Source organism: Protomyctophum parallelum (genome assembly GCF_964188405.1).
Source record: "Protomyctophum parallelum genome assembly, chromosome: 9".
NCBI lineage: Eukaryota > Metazoa > Chordata > Actinopteri > Myctophiformes > Myctophidae > Protomyctophum > Protomyctophum parallelum.
In genome coordinates, this window is record NC_139706.1 from 52,873,290 (window position 1) to 52,900,072 (window position 26,783).

General features: G+C 36.9%; 1 protein-coding gene across 1 annotated transcript; it reads left to right on the forward strand.

Moving 5' to 3' along the window:
- p2ry2.1 (purinergic receptor P2Y2, tandem duplicate 1) lies at window positions 1-26,501 on the forward strand. Its single transcript, XM_083772621.1, has 8 exons — window positions 1-186; window positions 18,532-18,697; window positions 19,153-19,321; window positions 20,052-20,204; window positions 22,023-22,148; window positions 23,545-23,593; window positions 24,014-24,055; window positions 26,317-26,501. Exons 1-8 carry the CDS (start codon window positions 7-9, stop codon window positions 26,443-26,445), a joined length of 1,014 nt encoding a protein of 337 aa, XP_083628747.1. The 5' UTR covers window positions 1-6; the 3' UTR covers window positions 26,446-26,501.
- The last annotated feature ends 282 nt before the right edge of the window (window positions 26,502-26,783 follow it).

The window sequence follows — 26,783 nt, forward strand, 5'->3', positions numbered from 1 at the left end:
GTCGCTATGGCTTCCCTACCGTCCTCTGACGACAACGGCACTAAGTTCAACCTGAGTGATTTGAACCACTGCGACTTTGAGGAGGACTTTAAATACATCCTGCTTCCTGTCAGCTACGCTCTGGTGTTCCTTGTGGGTCTGGGACTGAATGCTACCGCGCTGTACGTCATTCTGTTCAGAACTAAGGTAAGTATTACCAGTAACTAACCATAACACTAACCCTAACGCTAACCCTAACCTGTAACCTGTAACCTGTCAGTGCAGTTGGTCTTGGACTGAATGCTATTCTGTTCAGAACTAAGGTAAGTATTACCAGTAACTAACGCTAACCCTAACGCTAACCCTAACGCTAACCCTAACGCTAACCCTAACCTGTAAGCTGTCAGTGTAGTGGGTCTGGGACTCAACGTTATTCTCTTCAGGACCCTAAGGGCCGATTCATACTCCTATTTTACCGCTGTTTCGGCGCTGTAGTGCCGAAATGATTTCGGCTCGTCAGAAATTTTCAGTAGCACCGAAGAGCCGACTTTAGGACGGTACCCGCCCCCCCGAACCTCAAATGACGTCACATTGTAGGCTCTACAGAGCCGAACCGACTTTTATTCGGCTCTAAAATAGGAGTATGAATCGGCCCTAACCTATAGTCAGAATATAATTGACCTGTTCTGACATTCCATATGTTGATCCTTCCCCATCCATCCTTCCTCTTCGATGTCTCCCTTTTTACTGATTCCTGTCCATTTAACCTCTAGATCGCAATAAATGTTTCATTGTTTATCAATACATGTTTTATTTATTAATGCATGTTTTATTGTTTAGCTGAATCCCTCTACAGTGTTTATCTTCAACCTCTCAGTGTGTGACACATTAAAAACATGTTTTATTGTTATATTTACAGAGATGGAATCCGTCCACCATATTTATATTCAACCTGTCAGTCTGTGACTGTACATTAATAATGTTGTATTGTTCTCCTACAGAGATGTGACTGTACATTAATAATGTTGTATTGTTCTTACAGAGATGTGACTGTACATTAATAATGTTGTATTGTTCTTACAGAGATGTGACTGTACATTCATAATGTTGTATTGTTCTTACAGAGATATGACTGTACATTAATAATGTTGTATTGTTCTCCTACAGAGATGTGACTGTACATTAATAATGTTGTATTGTTCTCCTATAGAGATGTGACTGTACATTAATAATGTTGTATTGTTCTCCTATAGAGATGTGACTGTACATTAATAATGTTGTATTGTTCTCCTATAGAGATGACTGTACATTAATAATGTTGTATTGTTCTCCTATAGAGATGACTGTACATTAATAATGTTGTATTGTTCTCCTACAGAGATGACTGTACATTAATAATGTTGTATTGTTCTCCTACAGAGATGACTGTACATTAATAATGTTGTATTGTTCTCCTACAGAGAGATGACTGTACATTAATAATGTTGTATTGTTCTCCTACAGAGATGACTGTACATTAATAATGTTGTATTGTTCTCCTATAGAGATGACTGTACATTAATAATGTTGTATTGTTCTCCTACAGAGATGACTGTACATTAATAATGTTGTATTGTTCTCCTACAGAGATGACTGTACATTAATAATGTTGTATTGTTCTCCTACAGAGATGACTGTACATTAATAATGTTGTATTGTTCTCCTATAGAGATGTGACTGTACATTAATAATGTTGTATTGTTCTCCTATAGAGATGTGACTGTACATTAATAATGTTGTATTGTTCTCCTACAGAGATGACTGTACATTAATAATGTTGTATTGTTCTCCTATAGAGATGACTGTACATTAATAATGTTGTATTGTTCTCCTACAGAGATGACTGTACATTAATAATGTTGTATTGTTCTCCTACAGAGATGACTGTACATTAATAATGTTGTATTGTTCTCCTACAGAGATGACTGTACATTAATAATGTTGTATTGTTCTCCTACAGAGATGACTGTACATTAATAATGTTGTATTGTTCTCCTACAGAGAGATGACTGTACATTAATAATGTTGTATTGTTCTCCTACAGAGATGACTGTACATTAATAATGTTGTATTGTTCTCTTACAGAGATGTGACTGTACATTAATAATGTTGTATTGTTCTTACAGAGATGTGACTGTACATTCATAATGTTGTATTGTTCTTACAGAGATATGACTGTACATTAATAATGTTGTATTGTTCTCCTACAGAGATGTGACTGTACATTAATAATGTTGTATTGTTCTCCTATAGAGATGTGACTGTACATTAATAATGTTGTATTGTTCTCCTATAGAGATGTGACTGTACATTAATAATGTTGTATTGTTCTCCTATAGAGATGACTGTACATTAATAATGTTGTATTGTTCTCCTACAGAGATGACTGTACATTAATAATGTTGTATTGTTCTCCTATAGAGATGACTGTACATTAATAATGTTGTATTGTTCTCCTACAGAGATGACTGTACATTAATAATGTTGTATTGTTCTCCTATAGAGATGACTGTACATTAATAATGTTGTATTGTTCTCCTACAGAGATGACTGTACATTAATAATGTTGTATTGTTCTCCTATAGAGATGACTGTACATTAATAATGTTGTATTGTTCTCCTACAGAGATGACTGTACATTAATAATGTTGTATTGTTCTCCTACAGAGATGACTGTACATTAATAATGTTGTATTGTTCTCCTACAGAGATGACTGTACATTAATAATGTTGTATTGTTCTCCTACAGAGAGATGACTGTACATTAATAATGTTGTATTGTTCTCCTATAGAGATGTGACTGTACATTAATAATGTTGTATTGTTCTCCTACAGAGATGACTGTACATTAATAATGTTGTATTGTTCTCCTACAGAGATGTGACTGTACATTAATAATGTTGTATTGTTCTCCTACAGAGATGACTGTACATTAATAATGTTGTATTGTTCTCCTACAGAGATGACTGTACATTAATAATGTTGTATTGTTCTCCTACAGAGATATGACTGTACATTAATAATGTTGTATTGTTCTCCTACAGAGATATGACTGTACATTAATAATGTTGTATTGTTCTCCTACAGAGATATGACTGTACATTAATAATGTTGTATTGTTCTCCTACAGAGATGTGACTGTACATTAATAATGTTGTATTGTTCTCCTACAGAGAGATGACTGTACATTAATAATGTTGTATTGTTCTCCTACAGAGATGTGACTGTACATTAATAATGTTGTATTGTTCTCCTACAGAGATGTGACTGTACATTAATAATGTTGTATTGTTCTCCTACAGAGATGTGACTGTACATTAATAATGTTGTATTGTTCTCCTACAGAGATGACTGTACATTAATAATGTTGTATTGTTCTCCTACAGAGATGTGACTGTACATTAATAATGTTGTATTGTTCTCCTACAGAGATGTGACTGTACATTAATAATGTTGTATTGTTCTCCTACAGAGATGACTGTACATTAATAATGTTGTATTGTTCTCCTACAGAGATGACTGTACATTAATAATGTTGTATTGTTCTCCTATAGAGATGACTGTACATTAATAATGTTGTATTGTTCTCCTACAGAGATGACTGTACATTAATAATGTTGTATTGTTCTCCTACAGAGATGACTGTACATTAATAATGTTGTATTGTTCTCCTACAGAGATATGACTGTACATTAATAATGTTGTATTGTTCTCCTATAGAGATGACTGTACATTAATAATGTTGTATTGTTCTCCTACAGAGATGTGACTGTACATTAATAATGTTGTATTGTTCTCCTACAGAGATGACTGTACATTAATAATGTTGTATTGTTCTCCTACAGAGATGTGACTGTACATTAATAATGTTGTATTGTTCTCCTACAGAGATGACTGTACATTAATAATGTTGTATTGTTCTCCTACAGAGATGACTGTACATTAATAATGTTGTATTGTTCTCCTACAGAGATGTGACTGTACATTAATAATGTTGTATTGTTCTCCTACAGAGATATGACTGTACATTAATAATGTTGTATTGTTCTCCTATAGAGATGACTGTACATTAATAATGTTGTATTGTTCTCCTACAGAGATGTGACTGTACATTAATAATGTTGTATTGTTCTCCTACAGAGATGACTGTACATTAATAATGTTGTATTGTTCTCCTACAGAGATGTGACTGTACATTAATAATGTTGTATTGTTCTCCTACAGAGATGACTGTACATTAATAATGTTGTATTGTTCTCCTATAGAGATATGACTGTACATTAATAATGTTGTATTGTTCTCCTATAGAGATGACTGTACATTAATAATGTTGTATTGTTCTCCTACAGAGATATGACTGTACATTAATAATGTTGTATTGTTCTCCTATAGAGATATGACTGTACATTAATAATGTTGTATTGTTCTCCTACAGAGATGTGACTGTACATTAATAATGTTGTATTGTTCTCCTACAGAGATATGACTGTACATTAATAATGTTGTATTGTTCTCCTATAGAGATGACTGTACATTAATAATGTTGTATTGTTCTCCTACAGAGATGTGACTGTACATTAATAATGTTGTATTGTTCTCCTACAGAGATGACTGTACATTAATAATGTTGTATTGTTCTCCTACAGAGATGTGACTGTACATTAATAATGTTGTATTGTTCTCCTACAGAGATGACTGTACATTAATAATGTTGTATTGTTCTCCTACAGAGATGTGACTGTACATTAATAATGTTGTATTGTTCTCCTACAGAGATGTGACTGTACATTAATAATGTTGTATTGTTCTCCTACAGAGATGTGACTGTACATTAATAATGTTGTATTGTTCTCCTACAGAGATGTGACTGTACATTAATAATGTTGTATTGTTCTCCTACAGATATGACTGTACATTAATAATGTTGTATTGTTCTCCTACAGAGATGACTGTACATTAATAATGTTGTATTGTTCTCCTACAGAGAGATGACTGTACATTAATAATGTTGTATTGTTCTCCTATAGAGATATGACTGTACATTAATAATGTTGTATTGTTCTCTTACAGAGATATGACTGTACATTAATAATGTTGTATTGTTCTCCTACAGAGATATGACTGTACATTAATAATGTTGTATTGTTCTCCTACAGAGATATGACTGTACATTAATAATGTTGTATTGTTCTCCTACAGAGATATGACTGTACATTAATAATGTTGTATTGTTCTCCTACAGAGATGTGACTGTACATTAATAATGTTGTATTGTTCTCCTACAGAGATGTGACTGTACATTAATAATGTTGTATTGTTCTCCTACAGAGATGTGACTGTACATTAATAATGTTGTATTGTTCTCCTACAGATATGACTGTACATTAATAATGTTGTATTGTTCTCCTACAGAGATGACTGTACATTAATAATGTTGTATTGTTCTCCTACAGAGAGATGACTGTACATTAATAATGTTGTATTGTTCTCCTATAGAGATATGACTGTACATTAATAATGTTGTATTGTTCTCTTACAGAGATATGACTGTACATTAATAATGTTGTATTGTTCTCCTACAGAGATATGACTGTACATTAATAATGTTGTATTGTTCTCCTACAGAGATATGACTGTACATTAATAATGTTGTATTGTTCTCCTACAGAGATATGACTGTACATTAATAATGTTGTATTGTTCTCCTACAGAGATATGACTGTACATTAATAATGTTGTATTGTTCTCCTACAGAGATGTGACTGTACATTAATAATGTTGTATTGTTCTCCTACAGAGATGACTGTACATTAATAATGTTGTATTGTTCTCCTACAGAGATATGACTGTACATTAATAATGTTGTATTGTTCTCCTATAGAGATGACTGTACATTAATAATGTTGTATTGTTCTCCTACAGAGATGTGACTGTACATTAATAATGTTGTATTGTTCTCCTACAGAGATGTGACTGTACATTAATAATGTTGTATTGTTCTCCTACAGAGATGACTGTACATTAATAATGTTGTATTGTTCTCCTACAGAGATATGACTGTACATTAATAATGTTGTATTGTTCTCCTATAGAGATGACTGTACATTAATAATGTTGTATTGTTCTCCTACAGAGATGACTGTACATTAATAATGTTGTATTGTTCTCCTACAGAGATGTGACTGTACATTAATAATGTTGTATTGTTCTCCTACAGAGATGTGACTGTACATTAATAATGTTGTATTGTTCTCCTACAGAGATGACTGTACATTAATAATGTTGTATTGTTCTCCTACAGAGATGACTGTACATTAATAATGTTGTATTGTTCTCCTACAGAGATGACTGTACATTAATAATGTTGTATTGTTCTCCTACAGAGATGACTGTACATTAATAATGTTGTATTGTTCTCCTACAGAGATGTGACTGTACATTAATAATGTTGTATTGTTCTCCTACAGAGATGTGACTGTACATTAATAATGTTGTATTGTTCTCCTACAGAGAGATGACTGTACATTAATAATGTTGTATTGTTCTCCTATAGAGATATGACTGTACATTAATAATGTTGTATTGTTCTCCTACAGAGATGTGACTGTACATTAATAATGTTGTATTGTTCTCCTACAGAGATGACTGTACATTAATAATGTTGTATTGTTCTCCTACAGAGATGTGACTGTACATTAATAATGTTGTATTGTTCTCCTACAGAGATGTTACTGTACATTAATAATGTTGTATTGTTCTCTTACAGAGATGTGACTGTACATTAATAATGTTGTATTGTTCTCTTACAGAGATGTGACTGTACATTAATAATGTTGTATTGTTCTCCTACAGAGATGTGACTGTACATTAATAATGTTGTATTGTTCTCTTACAGAGATGACTGTACATTAATAATGTTGTATTGTTCTCCTACAGAGATGTGACTGTACATTAATAATGTTGTATTGTTCTCCTACAGAGATGACTGTACATTAATAATGTTGTATTGTTCTCCTACAGAGATGACTGTACATTAATAATGTTGTATTGTTCTCCTACAGAGATGACTGTACATTAATAATGTTGTATTGTTCTCCTACAGAGATGTGACTGTACATTAATAATGTTGTATTGTTCTCCTACAGAGATGTGACTGTACATTAATAATGTTGTATTGTTCTCCTACAGAGATGACTGTACATTAATAATGTTGTATTGTTCTCCTACAGAGATGTGACTGTACATTAATAATGTTGTATTGTTCTCTTACAGAGATATGACTGTACATTAATAATGTTGTATTGTTCTCCTACAGAGATGACTGTACATTAATAATGTTGTATTGTTCTCCTACAGAGATGTGACTGTACATTAATAATGTTGTATTGTTCTCCTACAGAGATGTGACTGTACATTAATAATGTTGTATTGTTCTCCTACAGAGATGACTGTACATTAATAATGTTGTATTGTTCTCCTACAGAGATGTGACTGTACATTAATAATGTTGTATTGTTCTCCTACAGAGATGACTGTACATTAATAATGTTGTATTGTTCTCCTACAGAGATATGACTGTACATTAATAATGTTGTATTGTTCTCCTACAGAGATGTGACTGTACATTAATAATGTTGTATTGTTCTCTTACAGAGATGTGACTGTACATTAATAATGTTGTATTGTTCTCCTACAGAGATATGACTGTACATTAATAATGTTGTATTGTTCTCCTACAGAGATGTGACTGTACATTAATAATGTTGTATTGTTCTCCTACAGAGATGTGACTGTACATTAGTAATGTTGTATTGTTCTCCTACAGAGATGTGACTGTACATTAATAATGTTGTATTGTTCTCCTACAGAGATGACTGTACATTAATAATGTTGTATTGTTCTCCTACAGAGATGTGACTGTACATTAATAATGTTGTATTGTTCTCCTACAGAGATGACTGTACATTAATAATGTTGTATTGTTCTCCTACAGAGATGTGACTGTACATTAATAATGTTGTATTGTTCTCCTACAGAGATGACTGTACATTAATAATGTTGTATTGTTCTCCTACAGAGATGACTGTACATTAATAATGTTGTATTGTTCTCCTACAGAGATGTGACTGTACATTAATAATGTTGTATTGTTCTCCTACAGAGAGATGACTGTACATTAATAATGTTGTATTGTTCTCCTATAGAGATATGACTGTACATTAATAATGTTGTATTGTTCTCCTACAGAGATGTGACTGTACATTAATAATGTTGTATTGTTCTCCTACAGAGATGTGACTGTACATTAATAATGTTGTATTGTTCTCCTACAGAGATGTGACTGTACATTAATAATGTTGTATTGTTCTCCTACAGAGATGACTGTACATTAATAATGTTGTATTGTTCTCCTACAGAGATGTGACTGTACATTAATAATGTTGTATTGTTCTCCTACAGAGATGTGACTGTACATTAATAATGTTGTATTGTTCTCCTACAGAGATGTGACTGTACATTAATAATGTTGTATTGTTCTCCTATAGAGATGACTGTACATTAATAATGTTGTATTGTTCTCCTACAGAGATATGACTGTACATTAATAATGTTGTATTGTTCTCCTACAGAGATGTGACTGTACATTAATAATGTTGTATTGTTCTCTTACAGAGATGTGACTGTACATTAATAATGTTGTATTGTTCTCCTACAGAGATATGACTGTACATTAATAATGTTGTATTGTTCTCCTACAGAGATGACTGTACATTAATAATGTTGTATTGTTCTCCTATAGAGATATGACTGTACATTAATAATGTTGTATTGTTCTCCTACAGAGATGTGACTGTACATTAATAATGTTGTATTGTTCTCCTACAGAGATGTGACTGTACATTAATAATGTTGTATTGTTCTCTTACAGAGATATGACTGTACATTAATAATGTTGTATTGTTCTCCTACAGAGATGTGACTGTACATTAATAATGTTGTATTGTTCTCTTACAGAGATATGACTGTACATTAATAATGTTGTATTGTTCTCCTACAGAGATATGACTGTACATTAATAATGTTGTATTGTTCTCCTACAGAGATGACTGTACATTAATAATGTTGTATTGTTCTCCTACAGAGATGTGACTGTACATTAATAATGTTGTATTGTTCTCCTACAGAGATGACTGTACATTAATAATGTTGTATTGTTCTCCTACAGAGATGTGACTGTACATTAATAATGTTGTATTGTTCTCCTACAGAGATGACTGTACATTAATAATGTTGTATTGTTCTCCTACAGAGATGACTGTACATTAATAATGTTGTATTGTTCTCCTACAGAGATGTGACTGTACATTAATAATGTTGTATTGTTCTCCTACAGAGATGACTGTACATTAATAATGTTGTATTGTTCTCCTACAGAGATGTGACTGTACATTAATAATGTTGTATTGTTCTCCTACAGAGATATGACTGTACATTAATAATGTTGTATTGTTCTCCTACAGAGATGTGACTGTACATTAATAATGTTGTATTGTTCTCCTACAGAGATGTGACTGTACATTAATAATGTTGTATTGTTCTCCTACAGAGATGACTGTACATTAATAATGTTGTATTGTTCTCCTACAGAGATGTGACTGTACATTAATAATGTTGTATTGTTCTCCTACAGAGATGACTGTACATTAATAATGTTGTATTGTTCTCCTACAGAGATATGACTGTACATTAATAATGTTGTATTGTTCTCCTATAGAGATATGACTGTACATTAATAATGTTGTATTGTTCTCCTACAGAGATGACTGTACATTAATAATGTTGTATTGTTCTCCTACAGAGATGACTGTACATTAATAATGTTGTATTGTTCTCCTACAGAGATATGACTGTACATTAATAATGTTGTATTGTTCTCCTACAGAGATGTGACTGTACATTAATAATGTTGTATTGTTCTCCTACAGAGATGACTGTACATTAATAATGTTGTATTGTTCTCCTACAGAGATGACTGTACATTAATAATGTTGTATTGTTCTCCTACAGAGATGTGACTGTACATTAATAATGTTGTATTGTTCTCCTACAGAGATGACTGTACATTAATAATGTTGTATTGTTCTCCTACAGAGATGACTGTACATTAATAATGTTGTATTGTTCTCCTACAGAGATGTGACTGTACATTAATAATGTTGTATTGTTCTCCTACAGAGATGTGACTGTACATTAATAATGTTGTATTGTTCTCCTACAGAGATGACTGTACATTAATAATGTTGTATTGTTCTCCTACAGAGATGTGACTGTACATTAATAATGTTGTATTGTTCTCCTACAGAGATGACTGTACATTAATAATGTTGTATTGTTCTCCTACAGAGATGTGACTGTACATTAATAATGTTGTATTGTTCTCCTACAGAGATGACTGTACATTAATAATGTTGTATTGTTCTCCTATAGAGATGACTGTACATTAATAATGTTGTATTGTTCTCCTACAGAGATGACTGTACATTAATAATGTTGTATTGTTCTCCTATAGAGATGACTGTACATTAATAATGTTGTATTGTTCTCCTATAGAGATATGACTGTACATTAATAATGTTGTATTGTTCTCCTACAGAGATGTGACTGTACATTAATAATGTTGTATTGTTCTCCTACAGAGATGACTGTACATTAATAATGTTGTATTGTTCTCCTACAGAGATGTGACTGTACATTAATAATGTTGTATTGTTCTCCTACAGAGATGACTGTACATTAATAATGTTGTATTGTTCTCCTACAGAGATGACTGTACATTAATAATGTTGTATTGTTCTCCTATAGAGATATGACTGTACATTAATAATGTTGTATTGTTCTCCTACAGAGATGACTGTACATTAATAATGTTGTATTGTTCTCCTACAGAGATGTGACTGTACATTAATAATGTTGTATTGTTCTCCTACAGAGATGACTGTACATTAATAATGTTGTATTGTTCTCCTACAGAGATGTGACTGTACATTAATAATGTTGTATTGTTCTCCTACAGAGATGTGACTGTACATTAATAATGTTGTATTGTTCTCCTATAGAGATGACTGTACATTAATAATGTTGTATTGTTCTCCTATAGAGATGTGACTGTACATTAATAATGTTGTATTGTTCTCCTACAGAGATGGGACTGTACATTAATAATGTTGTATTGTTCTCCTACAGAGATGACTGTACATTAATAATGTTGTATTGTTCTCCTACAGAGATGTGACTGTACATTAATAATGTTGTATTGTTCTCCTACAGAGATATGACTGTACATTAATAATGTTGTATTGTTCTCCTACAGAGATGTGACTGTACATTAATAATGTTGTATTGTTCTCCTACAGAGATGACTGTACATTAATAATGTTGTATTGTTCTCCTATAGAGATGACTGTACATTAATAATGTTGTATTGTTCTCCTACAGAGATATGACTGTACATTAATAATGTTGTATTGTTCTCCTACAGAGATGTGACTGTACATTAATAATGTTGTATTGTTCTCCTACAGAGATGTGACTGTACATTAATAATGTTGTATTGTTCTCCTACAGAGATGTGACTGTACATTAATAATGTTGTATTGTTCTCCTACAGAGATGACTGTACATTAATAATGTTGTATTGTTCTCCTATAGAGATGACTGTACATTAATAATGTTGTATTGTTCTCCTACAGAGATGACTGTACATTAATAATGTTGTATTGTTCTCCTACAGAGATGTGACTGTACATTAATAATGTTGTATTGTTCTCCTACAGAGATGACTGTACATTAATAATGTTGTATTGTTCTCCTACAGAGATGTGACTGTACATTAATAATGTTGTATTGTTCTCCTACAGAGATGTGACTGTACATTAATAATGTTGTATTGTTCTCCTACAGAGATGACTGTACATTAATAATGTTGTATTGTTCTCCTACAGAGATGTGACTGTACATTAATAATGTTGTATTGTTCTCCTACAGAGATGACTGTACATTAATAATGTTGTATTGTTCTCCTATAGAGATGACTGTACATTAATAATGTTGTATTGTTCTCCTATAGAGATATGACTGTACATTAATAATGTTGTATTGTTCTCCTACAGAGATGACTGTACATTAATAATGTTGTATTGTTCTCCTACAGAGATGTGACTGTACATTAATAATGTTGTATTGTTCTCCTACAGAGATGTGACTGTACATTAATAATGTTGTATTGTTCTCCTACAGAGATGACTGTACATTAATAATGTTGTATTGTTCTCCTACAGAGATGTGACTGTACATTAATAATGTTGTATTGTTCTCCTATAGAGATATGACTGTACATTAATAATGTTGTATTGTTCTCCTACAGAGATGACTGTACATTAATAATGTTGTATTGTTCTCCTACAGAGATGACTGTACATTAATAATGTTGTATTGTTCTCCTACAGAGATGTGACTGTACATTAATAATGTTGTATTGTTCTCCTACAGAGATGTGACTGTACATTAATAATGTTGTATTGTTCTCCTACAGAGATGACTGTACATTAATAATGTTGTATTGTTCTCCTACAGAGATGTGACTGTACATTAATAATGTTGTATTGTTCTCCTATAGAGATATGACTGTACATTAATAATGTTGTATTGTTCTCCTATAGAGATGACTGTACATTAATAATGTTGTATTGTTCTCCTACAGAGATGTGACTGTACATTAATAATGTTGTATTGTTCTCCTACAGAGATGACTGTACATTAATAATGTTGTATTGTTCTCCTACAGAGATGACTGTACATTAATAATGTTGTATTGTTCTCCTATAGAGATGTGACTGTACATTAATAATGTTGTATTGTTCTCCTACAGAGATGTGACTGTACATTAATAATGTTGTATTGTTCTCCTACAGAGATGTGACTGTACATTAATAATGTTGTATTGTTCTCCTACAGAGATGACTGTACATTAATAATGTTGTATTGTTCTCCTACAGAGATGTGACTGTACATTAATAATGTTGTATTGTTCTCCTACAGAGATGACTGTACATTAATAATGTTGTATTGTTCTCCTACAGAGATGACTGTACATTAATAATGTTGTATTGTTCTCCTACAGAGATGACTGTACATTAATAATGTTGTATTGTTCTCCTATAGAGATGTGACTGTACATTAATAATGTTGTATTGTTCTCCTACAGAGATGTGACTGTACATTAATAATGTTGTATTGTTCTCCTACAGAGATGACTGTACATTAATAATGTTGTATTGTTCTCCTACAGAGATGTGACTGTACATTAATAATGTTGTATTGTTCTCCTACAGAGATGACTGTACATTAATAATGTTGTATTGTTCTCCTACAGAGATGTGACTGTACATTAATAATGTTGTATTGTTCTCCTATAGAGATATGACTGTACATTAATAATGTTGTATTGTTCTCCTACAGAGATGACTGTACATTAATAATGTTGTATTGTTCTCCTACAGAGATGACTGTACATTAATAATGTTGTATTGTTCTCCTACAGAGATGTGACTGTACATTAATAATGTTGTATTGTTCTCCTACAGAGATGTGACTGTACATTAATAATGTTGTATTGTTCTCCTACAGAGATGACTGTACATTAATAATGTTGTATTGTTCTCCTACAGAGATGTGACTGTACATTAATAATGTTGTATTGTTCTCCTACAGAGATGACTGTACATTAATAATGTTGTATTGTTCTCCTACAGAGATGACTGTACATTAATAATGTTGTATTGTTCTCCTATAGAGATGACTGTACATTAATAATGTTGTATTGTTCTCCTACAGAGATGACTGTACATTAATAATGTTGTATTGTTCTCCTACAGAGATGACTGTACATTAATAATGTTGTATTGTTCTCCTACAGAGATGTGACTGTACATTAATAATGTTGTATTGTTCTCCTACAGAGATGTGACTGTACATTAATAATGTTGTATTGTTCTCCTACAGAGATGACTGTACATTAATAATGTTGTATTGTTCTCCTACAGAGATGTGACTGTACATTAATAATGTTGTATTGTTCTCCTACAGAGATGACTGTACATTAATAATGTTGTATTGTTCTCCTACAGAGATGACTGTACATTAATAATGTTGTATTGTTCTCCTACAGAGATGTGACTGTACATTAATAATGTTGTATTGTTCTCCTACAGAGATGTGACTGTACATTAATAATGTTGTATTGTTCTCCTACAGAGATGACTGTACATTAATAATGTTGTATTGTTCTCCTACAGAGATGTGACTGTACATTAATAATGTTGTATTGTTCTCCTACAGAGATGACTGTACATTAATAATGTTGTATTGTTCTCCTACAGAGATGTGACTGTACATTAATAATGTTGTATTGTTCTCCTACAGAGATGTGACTGTACATTAATAATGTTGTATTGTTCTCCTACAGAGATGACTGTACATTAATAATGTTGTATTGTTCTCCTACAGAGATATGACTGTACATTAATAATTAGTGTGGTTGCCCCAAAAGGGGCAACCAGACTCTAGTAATTGTAACACTTTATTATTATTATTATTATTTTTATTATTATTTCACAGTAGTCTTTTTTTTGTCGCTTTATACCTCCCACACTGTACGCTGTACGCACTTGAGCCATATGTCAAATTGACCGGAAAAATCGGGAATCGTGTGCTTGTATTTTGTTAAGAGAAATGTTGTATAGTTTAATTGATATGAATTTATTAGTGAATTAAATTTCCCCATTGACATGAATGGGAAAAGGCAAAAAATCACATTCAAGTATTTTTTCCTCGGAGACTGTAATCACTATAGTTACAAAACTTTTAGGGATATTTCTTAATTATGACTAAAATTAATTAAAATTATAATTTTATAGGTCGGCCTCATGGTGGCGCTATAACAGCCCACTTTACCTTTTGGCTTATAACTCTTGAACCGTAGGTCGTAAAATCAAAATTATTTTTTCCCTGGATTCCTTGGGTCATGACGCATCTCCCCATATAGGCCACGCCCATTTCCGCCATGATGGATTTTCCGCCATTTTGAATTTTGTCCAAAACAAACTTTTTGCTTTTCCTCCTACATATTTTGTCCAAATCTCACAGAAATCGGCACACATGATCTCTGGACATATCCGATTAAAACACCAGATGCAGAATTTTGGTAGTGCGTATCGTTCGGCCGTAATCGTCTTCCGAAGTTAGTAGGAGGGGCCTATATCACAAAAATGCCATAAATCACGAACGGAATGTCCAATCCATCCCAAATTTGAATCACATGTCCGGGGTGGTTCAATCAACCAAGTTCTAAAAGCAATTCCATTTTCATCCATAGGGGGCGCCGCAAACGCGAGAAATGTAACCGTTTGTCGCAAAAACATGAATTTCGGGGGTTAAATCCCCTCCGAATTACTTACGCATGATCTAAGGCGTGACTTGAAATTGTAATTGGCTGGCAATACTAGTGGGAGGGGCATATGTAAGCCACTGCGGCAACCACACTCTGCAATTTTTTAAAATTGCGAATTTTCTAGTGTTATTTGTTAGTGTGGTCTTTATTAGTAGTCTTTATTTTGACGCTTTATACCTCCCACACTGTACGCTGTACGCACTTGAGCCATATGTCAAATTGACCGGAAAAATCGGGAATCGTGTGCTTGTATTTTGTTAAGAGAAATGTTGTATAGTTTAATTGATATGAATTTATTAGTGAATTAAATTACCCCATTGACATGAATGGGAAAAGGCAAAAATTCACATTCAAGTATTTGTTCCTCGGAGACTGTAATCACTACAGTTACAAAACTTTTAGGGATAATTCAACATTATCCCTAAAATTATTTAACACTAAAATTTTATCGGTCGGCCTCATGGTGGCGCTATAACAGCCCACTTTACCTTTTGGCTTATAACTCTTGAACCGTAGGTCGTAAAATCAAAATGACGCATCTCCCCATATAGGCCACGCCCATTTCCGCCATGATAGATTTTCCGCCATTTTGAATTTTGTCCAAAACACACTTTTTGCTTTTCCTCCTACAGATTTCGTTCAAATCTCACAGAAATCGGCACACGTGATCTCTGGACCCATCCAATTAAAACTGAGCCGCAGAATTTTGAAAGTGCGTATCGTTCGGCCGTAATCGTCTTCCGAAGTTAGTAGGAGGGGCCTATATCACAAAAAATGCCATAAATCACGAACGGAATGTCCAATCCATCCCAAATTTCAATCACAGGTCCGGGGTGGTTCAATCAACCAAGTTCTAAAAGCAATTCCATTTTCATCCATAGGGGGCGCCGCAAATGCGAGAAATGTAACCGTTTGTCGCAAAAACATGAATTTCGGGGGTTAAATCCCCTCCGAATTACTTATGCATGATCTAAGGTGTGACTTGAAATTGTAATTGGCTGGCAATACTAGTGGGAGGGGCATATGTAAGCCACTGCGGCAACCACACTCTGCAATTTTTTAAAATTGCGAATTTTCTAGTGTTATTTGTTAGTGTGGTCTTTATTAGTAGTCTTTATTTTGACGCTTTATACCTCCCACACTGTACGCTGTACGCACTTGAGCCATATGTCAAATTGACCGGAAAAATCGGGAATCGTGTGCTTGTATTTTGTTAAGAGAAATGTTGTATAGTTTAATTGATATGAATTTATTAGTGAATTAAATTTCCCCATTGACATGAATGGGAAAAGGCAAAAATACACATTCAAGTATTTGTTCCTTGGAGACTGTAATCACTATAGTTACAAAACTTTTAGGGATAATTCAACATTATCCTTAAAATTATTTAACACTAAAATTTTATCGGTCGGCCTCATGGTGGCGCTATAACAGCCCACTTTACCTTTTGGCTTATAACTCTTGAACCGTAGGACGTAAAATCAAAAAAATGTTTTCCCTGGATTCCTTGGGTCATGACGCATCTCCCCATATAGGCCACGCCCATTTCCGCCATGATAGATTTTCCGCCATTTTGAATTTTGTTCAAAACAAACTTTTTGCTTTTCCTCCTACAGATTTCGTCCAAATCTCACAGAAATCGGCACACGTGATCTCTGGACCCATCCAATTAAAACTGAGCCGCAGAATTTTGAAAGTGCGTATCGTTCGGCCGTAATCGTCTTCCGAAGTTAGTAGGAGGGGCCTATATCACAAAAAATGCCATAAATCACGAACGGAATGTCCAATCCATCCCAAATTTCAATCACATGTCCGGGGTGGTTCACTCAACCAAGTTCTAAAAGCAATTCCATTTTCATCCATAGGGGGCGCCGCAAACGCGAGAAATGTAACCGTTTGTCGCAAAAACATGAATTTCGGGGGTTAAATCCCCTCCGAATTACTTACGCACGATCTAAGGCGTGACTTGAAATTGTAATTGGCTGGCAATACTAGTGGGAGGGGCATATGTAAGCCACTGCGGCAACCACACTCTGCAATTTTTTAAAATTGCGAATTTTCTAGTGTTGTATTGTTCTCCTACAGAGATGTGACTGTACATTAATAATGTTGTATTGTTCTCCTACAGAGATGACTGTACATTAATAATGTTGTATTGTTCTCCTACAGAGATATGACTGTACATTAATAATGTTGTATTGTTCTCCTACAGAGATGACTGTACATTAATAATGTTGTATTGTTCTCCTACAGAGATGTGACTGTACATTAATAATGTTGTATTGTTCTCCTATAGAGATGACTGTACATTAATAATGTTGTATTGTTCTCCTACAGATATGACTGTACATTAATAATGTTGTATTGTTCTCCTACAGAGATTACTGTACATTAATAATGTTGTATTGTTCTCCTACAGAGATGTGACTGTACATTAATAATGTTGTATTGTTCTCCTACAGAGATGACTGTACATTAATAATGTCGTATTGTTCTCCTACAGAGATATGACTGTACATTAATAATGTTGTATTGTTCTCCTACAGAGATGACTGTACATTAATAATGTTGTATTGTTCTCCTACAGAGATTACTGTACATTAATAATAATGTATTGTTCTCCTACAGAGATGACTGTACATTAATAATGTCGTATTGTTCTCCTACAGAGATATGACTGTACATTAATAATGTTGTATTGTTCTCCTATAGAGATGACTGTACATTAATAATGTTGTATTGTTCTCCTACAGAGAGATGACTGTACATTAATAATGTTGTATTGTTCTCCTACAGAGATGACTGTACATTAATAATGTTGTATTGTTCTCCTACAGAGATGTGACTGTACATTAATAATGTTGTATTGTTCTCCTACAGAGATGTGACTGTACATTAATAATGTTGTATTGTTCTCCTACAGAGATTACTGTACATTAATAATAATGTATTGTTCTCCTACAGAGATATGACTGTACATTAATAATGTTGTATTGTTCTTACAGAGATGGAACCCGTCCACCATCTTCATGTTCAACCTGTCAGTCTGTGACTCTCTCTACATCCTCACGCTGCCGTTCCTCGTCTATTATTACGCTGATGAGAACGACTGGCCGTTCACTGAGCCACTGTGTAAACTCATACGCTTCCTGTTCTACTCCAACCTTTACGGTAATCTACCTACCTATATATACGCTGTCTGTCTGTCTGTCTGTCTGTGTGTCTGTCTGTCTGTCTGTCTGTCTGTCTGTCTGTCTGTCTGTCTGTCTGTCTGTCTGTCTGTCTGTCTGTCTGTCTGTCTGTCTGTCTGTCTGTATCTACTTACCTAACCCAACCTATCTACCTTTGTACCTCTGTGTAAACTGATACGCTTCCTGTTCTACTCCAACCTTTACGGTAACGCAAATCAAATCATATTACAGCGTACATGTTCGATCAATTATTCCATCAAAACAAACGGCATAAACAATATTAGTTTGCCTATCCGACACTGCCGGCCTTACCAGACTTTCCTCCGAAGTGGAGGTTACTGGGCGTGTGCTATAGTGTATTATATACAGGTTCCTGGGCGTGCGTTATAGTGTATTATAATGTGTTATAGTGCATTGCAATGTGTTTTATCATAGGTTCCATACTGTTCCTGACCTGTATCAGCGTATACAGGTTCCTGGGCGTGTGTTATCCTGTGCGTTCTCTCAGCTGGGTCAGCGCCAGTCGATCCAAGATGGTGTCCACTGTCGTCTGGATCTGTGTCCTGATTGGCCAGGCTCCTGTCCTCTACTTCTCTAGAACCAAGTAATACTACTGTACTAATACAACTACTACTGTCTGTTATACTAGGCCTACTGCTAATACTACTGTACTAATACAACCACTACTGTCTGTTATACTAGGCCTACTACTAATACTACTGTACTAATACAACCACTACTGTCTGTTATACTAGGCCTACTGCTAATACAACCACTACTGTTATACTAGGCCTACTACTAATACTACTACTACTACTAGTACTACTTCTACTGCTACTGCTCCTACAGTATGTACAAACATCCCTATACTGTATACAACTACTACTGTTACAAGCCGTTTTGCAATGAAGGAGATTACACACCCATCGCATCTGAAAGGATAGGGCTGCAGAGGTTTCAGTTAATTATAGTGGCACTAAGGCCAACTTAGTGCCGAGGGGCGAAGACCTGGTTACCACACTGCTCCGGGCAGCGCAACCCCCCCCCCCCCCCCCCCCCGCCTCTAAGACCTGGTTACCACACTGCTCCGGGCAGCGCAACCCCCCCCCCCCTTCCGCCTCGAAGACCTGGTTTCAATACTTTATACCTGATGTAAACAAGTCTTAGTGCTTTTTTTGCTTTTATCCTTGTATAACCAACCAATCAAGCGTGTTTGTTAAATGTAGGCTATATAAGATAATTGTACAATCCTATGCGGTAGATTATATTAATGTCTGTAGCTAACAGTAGATGGCGCTAAAGGAGTTAACATATTATATTATTAACCCTTTCAGGGACATGGGCACAGAGAGAGTTTGCTACGACACCACCAGTCCAGAACTGTTTGATGACTTCCTGTTCTACAGCTCAGCCGTTTCTGTGTTGATGTTCGCTCTGCCGTTTATCGTCGTCATGGTGTGTTATGGGTTAATGCTGAGAAAGCTAAGGTAGGTTAATACATGTTGGAACATTATGTGTTAATGTTAAGGTAGGTTAATACATGTTGGAACATCATGGGTTAATGCTGAGGAAGCTGCTAAGGTAGGTTAATACATGTTGGAACATCATGGGTTAATGCTGAGGAAGCTGCTAAGGTAGGTTAATACATGTTGGAACATTATGGGTTAATGTTAAGGTAGGTTTATTAATGTTGTAACTAACATTATGGGTTAATGTTAAGGTAGGTTAATACATGTTGGAACATTATGGGTTAATGTTAAGGTTAGTTAATACATGTTGGAACATCATGGGTTAATGCTGAGGAAGCTGCTAAGGTAGGTTAATACATGTTGGAACATTATGGGTTAATGTTAAGGTAGGTTAATACATGTTGGAACATTATGGGTTAATGTTAAGGTTAGTTAATACATGTTGGAACATCATGGGTTAATGCTGAGGAAGCTGCTAAGGTAGGTTAATACATGTTGGAACATTATGGGTTAATGTTAAGGTCGGTTAATACATGTTGGAACATTATGGGTTAATGTTAAGGTAGGTTAATACATGTTGGAACATCATGGGTTAATGCTGAGGAAGCTGCTAAGGTAGGTTAATACATGTTGGAACATTATGGGTTAATGTTAAGGTCGGTTTATTAATGTTGGAACATTATGGGTTAATGTTAAGGTAGGTTTATTAATGTTGGAACATTATGGGTTAATGTCAAGGTTAGTTAATACATGTTGGAACATTATGGGTTAATATTAAGGTAGGTTTATTAATGTTGGAACATTATGGGTTAATATTAAGGTAGGTTTATTAATGTTGGAACATTATGGGCTCAGTGACGTCATGTTGTAGTTTTAGTAGAAACAGAGATGTGTTTTGGGTGAGTCTCTTACCACCGCGGCTCAGTGACGCCATGTTGTAGTTTTAGTAAAAACAGAGATGTGTTTTTGGGTGAGTCTCTTACCACCGCGGCTCAGTGACGTCATGTTGTAGTTTTAGTAAAAACAGAGATGTGTTTTTGGGTGAGTCTCTTACCACCGCGGCTCAGTGACGCCATGTTGTAGTTTCAGTAAAAACAGAGATGTGTTTTTGGGTGAGTCTCTTACCACCGCGGCTCAGTGACGTCATGTTGTAGTTTTAGTAAAACAGAGATGTGTTTTTGGGTGAGTCTCTTACCACCGCGGCTCAGTGACGTCATGTTGTAGTTTTAGTAAAAACAGAGATGTGTTTTTGGGTGAGTCTCTTACCACCGCGGCTCAGTGACGTCATGTTGTAGTTTTAGTAAAAACAGAGATGTGTTTTTGGGTGAGTCTCTTACCACCGCGGCTCAGTGACATCATGTTGTAGTTTTAGTAGAAACAGAGATGTGTTTTGGGTGAGTCTCTTACCACCGCGGCTCAGTGACGTCATGTTGTAGTTTTAGTAAAAACAGAGATGTGTTTTTGGGTGAGTCTCTTACCACCGCGGCTCAGTGACGTCATGTTGTAGTTTTAGTAAAAACAGAGATGTGTTTTTGGGTGAGTCTCTTACCACCGCGGCTCAGTGACATCATGTTGTAGTTTTAGTAGAAACAGAGATGTGTTTTGGGTGAGTCTCTTACCACCGCGGCTCAGTGACGTCATGTTGTAGTTTTTCGGTAGTCACACCTCTTCACCGAGTATATAGGCCTTGAGAGTGAGACAGGTCTACTGTGTGTGTGTTTACAGTGAGAGTGAGACAGGTCTACTGTGTGTGTGTTTACAGTGAGAGTGAGACAGGTCTACTGTGTGTGTGTTTACAGTGAGAGTGAGACAGGTCTACTGTGTGTGCGTTTACAGTGAGAGTGAGACAGGAGGTGAGACAGGGGGCGTGGCCTCTCAGCGGTCCAAACAGAAGTCGGTGAAGATGATCATCATCGTCCTTTCAGCCTTCATGCTGTGTTTCCTGCCCTTTCACCTGACCAGGTAAATATACACCTAACCCTAAAGGTCATTACACACTGGCGAATTAGCGACGCGATGCGAATAAGCGATCTGAAAATGCGAAATATTGCATGTTGCAGTTCGCCTGCGAATCTCTGCAAAATACGACACCAGAGCGAACAAATAAAAGCGAAAACGGTCGCATTTTCGCACATTCGCACATTCGCCACTGATGTGGAAGCTTGCATGGACTTCAATTGTTTTTTTTTTAATGCGAATTATTCGCACGAATATATCGCGTCGCCAATTCGCCAGTGTGTAATGACCTTAACCCTAACCCTAATACTACTACCTCCCTACTGTAACCCTAGCCCTAACCCTTTCAGCCTTAATGCTGTGTTTCCTGCCTTTTCACCTGACCAGGTAAATATACACCTAACCCTAACCCTAACCCTAATACTACTACTAAAACAAATACTACTACTACTACTACTACCTCCCTACTGTTATACTGTTCATGCTGTGTTTCCTGCCCTTTCACCTGACCAGGTAAACTACTAATACTAATACTACTACTAATACTACTACCTCCCTACTGTTATACTGTTCATGCTGTGTTTCCTGCCCTTTCACCTGACCAGGTAAACTACTAATACTACTACTAATACTACTACTAATACTACTACCTCCCTACTGTTATACTGTTCATGTTGCTTCCTGCCTTTTCACACAACCTGTCAGGCACCAGAAAGGATAGGACTCAAAAGCAGGCAGCAAACCTTTAACGGTTTTTATTAAAGTTCAAAGGGAAAAGACAGAGGCGTAGTAGGTAGGCATAGCGTGGGTCAGGATTCCTGGAAGGCTGTCCGTGGGGCGTAGGTTCCGATAGGGATTAGGCAAGTCGTGAATCAGAGTTCGGTCGGGGTCCATACACAGTGGTTCTGGGAACAGGCAAAGGTACAAGGCGTCAGGCAAGGGATAACCAGGGACAGGCTAAGGTCAGATACAATAACAGGCTGGATAACAGGTTCAAGAATAACGGCGTGCTAACCTATATATGGCCATATATGGCAAAACAGTCCGTCACACCTCGTGACACGCTCCATATATGGCAAAACAGTCCGTCACACCTCGTGACGCGCTCCATATATGGCCAATACAGAATTAATTCCATCAAACCCTGTACACACTAAAGACACTGCCCCCCCGCTGCCACCCTTAGATCTCCATATATGGAGCTGACCTGACACCCCATGCCAAAGCGCTCGGCCAGCATATTAATAATACCTCATAATAATAATAATAATAATAATAATAGTATAATAGTAATAATGATAATGATGTGTCCAATAGGAGTCTATAATGATAATGATAATGATAGTGTTTCGTCCAATAGGAGTCTATAATGATAATAGTAATAGTTGTCTCGTCCAATCAGGAGTCTGCACTACTCGTTCAGATACCTCCGACAGGTCAACCCTGACACGGTGAGTAGGAGGCGTGGCTTAATGACACGGTGAGTAGGAGGCGTGGCTTAATGACACGGTGAGTAGGGGGTGTGGCTTAATGACACGTAAAAGGGGCGTCTGCTTCGTTGTGAAGTCGACCTTCAGTCGACTCGGCAACGTTTGGACTGGCGTTCCTTTGATCTTATAGTCCTATAAGTTCATTAATATTACAACGTTATTTAGACAAAAGGTATCATTCCTCCAAGTTGTACTGCTTGTCAAAGTGTGAATTGCAGACTTGAAAAGAAAAGAATCCAAGGCGTCTTTGGTGAAAAATTAAATAGTTAATTATAATTACAATGTTAATAATGTTAATTCATTATAATATATTATAATGTTAGTAAATTATAATATTTTACAATGCTAATAATGCTAAATTTAAGTTTTTAATTTCTACAGGTCAGCTGCTCTCTGCTAGAAGCCTCCAGCTTTGCCTACAAGGTAACTCGTCCTCTGGCCACTAGAGGTCACTTTTTCACCATTTAATGTACTAGACCTGTGTCTGTGTACGTGCCTGTATGTGAAGACTGCAAACTGAAAAGTGTACTTGGCAATCAATTCGGCCCACTGGCAGAGCCTGATTGGTTGAGGCTGGAAATTGCACAGGTGCAAAGGAATTGGCCTCATTAGGCCCACTGGCAGAGCCTGACCAGGTGAAAGGATTTGGCCTCATTAGGCCCACTGGCAGAGCCTGACCAGGTGAAAGGAGTTGGCCTCATTAGGCCCACTGGCAGAGCCTGACCAGGTGAAAGGAGTTGGCCTCATTAGGCCCACTGGCAGAGCCTGACCAGGTGAAAGGATTTGGCCTCATTAGGCCCACTGGCAGAGCCTGACCAGGTGAAAGGAGTTGGCCTCATTAGGCCCACTGGCAGAGCCTGACCAGGTGAAAGGATTTGGCCTCATTAGGCCCACTGGCAGAGCCTGACCAGGTGAAAGGAGTTGGCCTCATTAGGCCCACTGGCAGAGCCTGACCAGGTGAAAGGAGTTGGCCTCATTAGGCCCACTGGCAGAGCCTGACCAGGTGAAAGGAGTTGGCCTCATTAGGCCCACTGGCAGAGCCTGACCAGGTGAAAGGAGTTGGCCTCATTAGGCCCACTGGCAGAGCCTGACCAGGTGAAAGGAGTTGGCCTCATTAGGCCCACTGGCAGAGCCTGACCAGGTGAAAGGAGTTGGCCTCATTAGGCCCACTGGCAGAGCCTGACCAGGTGAAAGGAGTTGGCCTCATTAGGCCCACTGGCAGAGCCTGACCAGGTGAAAGGAGTTGGCCTCATTCGGCCCACTGGCAGAGCCTGACCAGAGCCTTTTGTGGTGGTTCTGGAGAACCGTGGGTCTGACCGACTCGTTACCGGGCACTGAACTCCCTGTGGGGGTGTGTAGAATGTGAAGTCGGTGGTGGGTCAAACGGTTCTCGGGTTACGTACATTACAACCGTACACACACACACGTACGCAGAGACGTGGCACATTATATACTAGATTTAACATTATATAAAATATATACACTGTTTCACCTCTATAGAGGTTTGCAGTCAGTTTGCAGTCTTCACACACAGGCACACACACAGATCTCCATGTGGGACACCGGCTGACAGTTAAAACGGATGCTATGACAACGTATATCATTAGGTTCCCAAGTTGCATCGTTCCCAAGTAGACCGGTGGCCGACTGCGACGGGCACGTACAGGTCTAGTATATCCAGTGTCCACTAGGGGCAGTGTTTCTATGTGGTTTAATGTATTTAACCCTATGCTACCATCCAGTGTCCACTAGGGGCAGTGTTTCTATGGGTTTTAATGTATTTAAGAGGGGCACGGTGGCACAGTTGGTAGTGCTGTCGCCTCACAGCTAGAAGGTCCTGGGTTCGATTCCCGCTCGGGACGCTGTGGGCGCTGGCGGCGTGTTTCCTCCTCCGCCGCATCATCAGTGTCCATACCCGAAGGCGGGGTTGGCGAAAGGGCCTTTGTGTGTTGGGTTTGCATGTTCTCCCCGTGTCCCCTAGGGTAGGTAGTTAGGTACCCTCACAAAAAACATGCAGTAATCCTGGTCACTAAACTGCCTCCCCCTGGCCAGCCGGGGCGCCTGATGGAGGGGAAAGGAACTGGTTGGAATAACGTGTTCCTTCCACGCGCTACGTCCAACCAGGGAAACTCCCCCCTGTCAGGTGTAAAGGAGCAACTTGGACACTCAGGCATGAAGGAAGCATGAGTTCAAGTCCGTTGCTCTCCCCATGTCCCCCATATATGGGGACTAGGTTGGTCTCCCCTTGTCCCCCATATATGGGGACTAGGTTGGTCTCCCCTTGTCCCCCATATATGGGGACTAGGTTGGTCTCCCCTTGTCCCCCATATATGGGGACTAGGTTGGCGGAGGGTGTGTAGAGCCCAGGATCACATTAGATGACACAGGGGTGAAAAATGGGTTACAAAATCGTGGGATAAAAAAATTATTTAAAAAAACAATATTTAACCCTATGCTACCACCCAGTGTCCACTAGGGGCAGTGTTTCTATGGGTTTTAATGTATTTAACCGTCCACTAGGGGCAGTGTTTCTATGGGTTTTATTGTATTTAACCGTCCACTAGGGGCAGTGTTTCTATGGGTTTTATTGTATTTAACCGTCCACTAGGGGCAGTGTTTCTATGGGTTTTATTGTATTTAACCGTCCACTAGGGGCAGTGTTTAACCCTGTGCTGACCCTCCAGGTGACTCGTCCGCTGGCCAGCGCTAACAGCTGTGTTGACCCCATCCTCTACTTCCTGGCTGGACAGGATGTACGCAGCAACCTGAAGAAGAGCAAGACATCAAAGAGAAACGCCAACAACACTAGCTAACTAACTATTAGCTAACTAGCTATCTAACTATTAGCTAACTAGCTAACTAACTACTAGCTAACGATAGCGGCGATAACCAAGATATCGCCGCTCAACAAGAGAAACGGATATGTTCACTTCATGCAGATATTTTTCTATGTATTTGAAATACTGATATAGTATAAATACTGATATACTATAATAAAGCAATAAGCCACAAGAGCTCCCAGGTTAACGTGGGTTTTATAATGGCTGAGAGGCGTCGATTTGGAGCGATTTTCGTCTTTTTTTCAAATCCTCAAACATGATGAAAAACGGTGCTATAGTATGCCGTACGATATGGGCTAAATAGCCCATGG

Excerpts from the sequence above, each read along its gene's own strand:
- p2ry2.1 (XM_083772621.1), top strand. The coding sequence starts at position 7 with ATGGCTTCCCTACCGTCCTCTGACGACAACGGCACTAAGTTCAACCTG. Across the intron at positions 18,698-19,152 it reads GTTCTACTCCAACCTTTACG|GTTCCATACTGTTCCTGACC; the intron begins GTAATCTACCTA and ends GTTTTATCATAG. Across the intron at positions 24,056-26,316 it reads CCTCCAGCTTTGCCTACAAG|GTGACTCGTCCGCTGGCCAG; the intron begins GTAACTCGTCCT and ends CTGACCCTCCAG.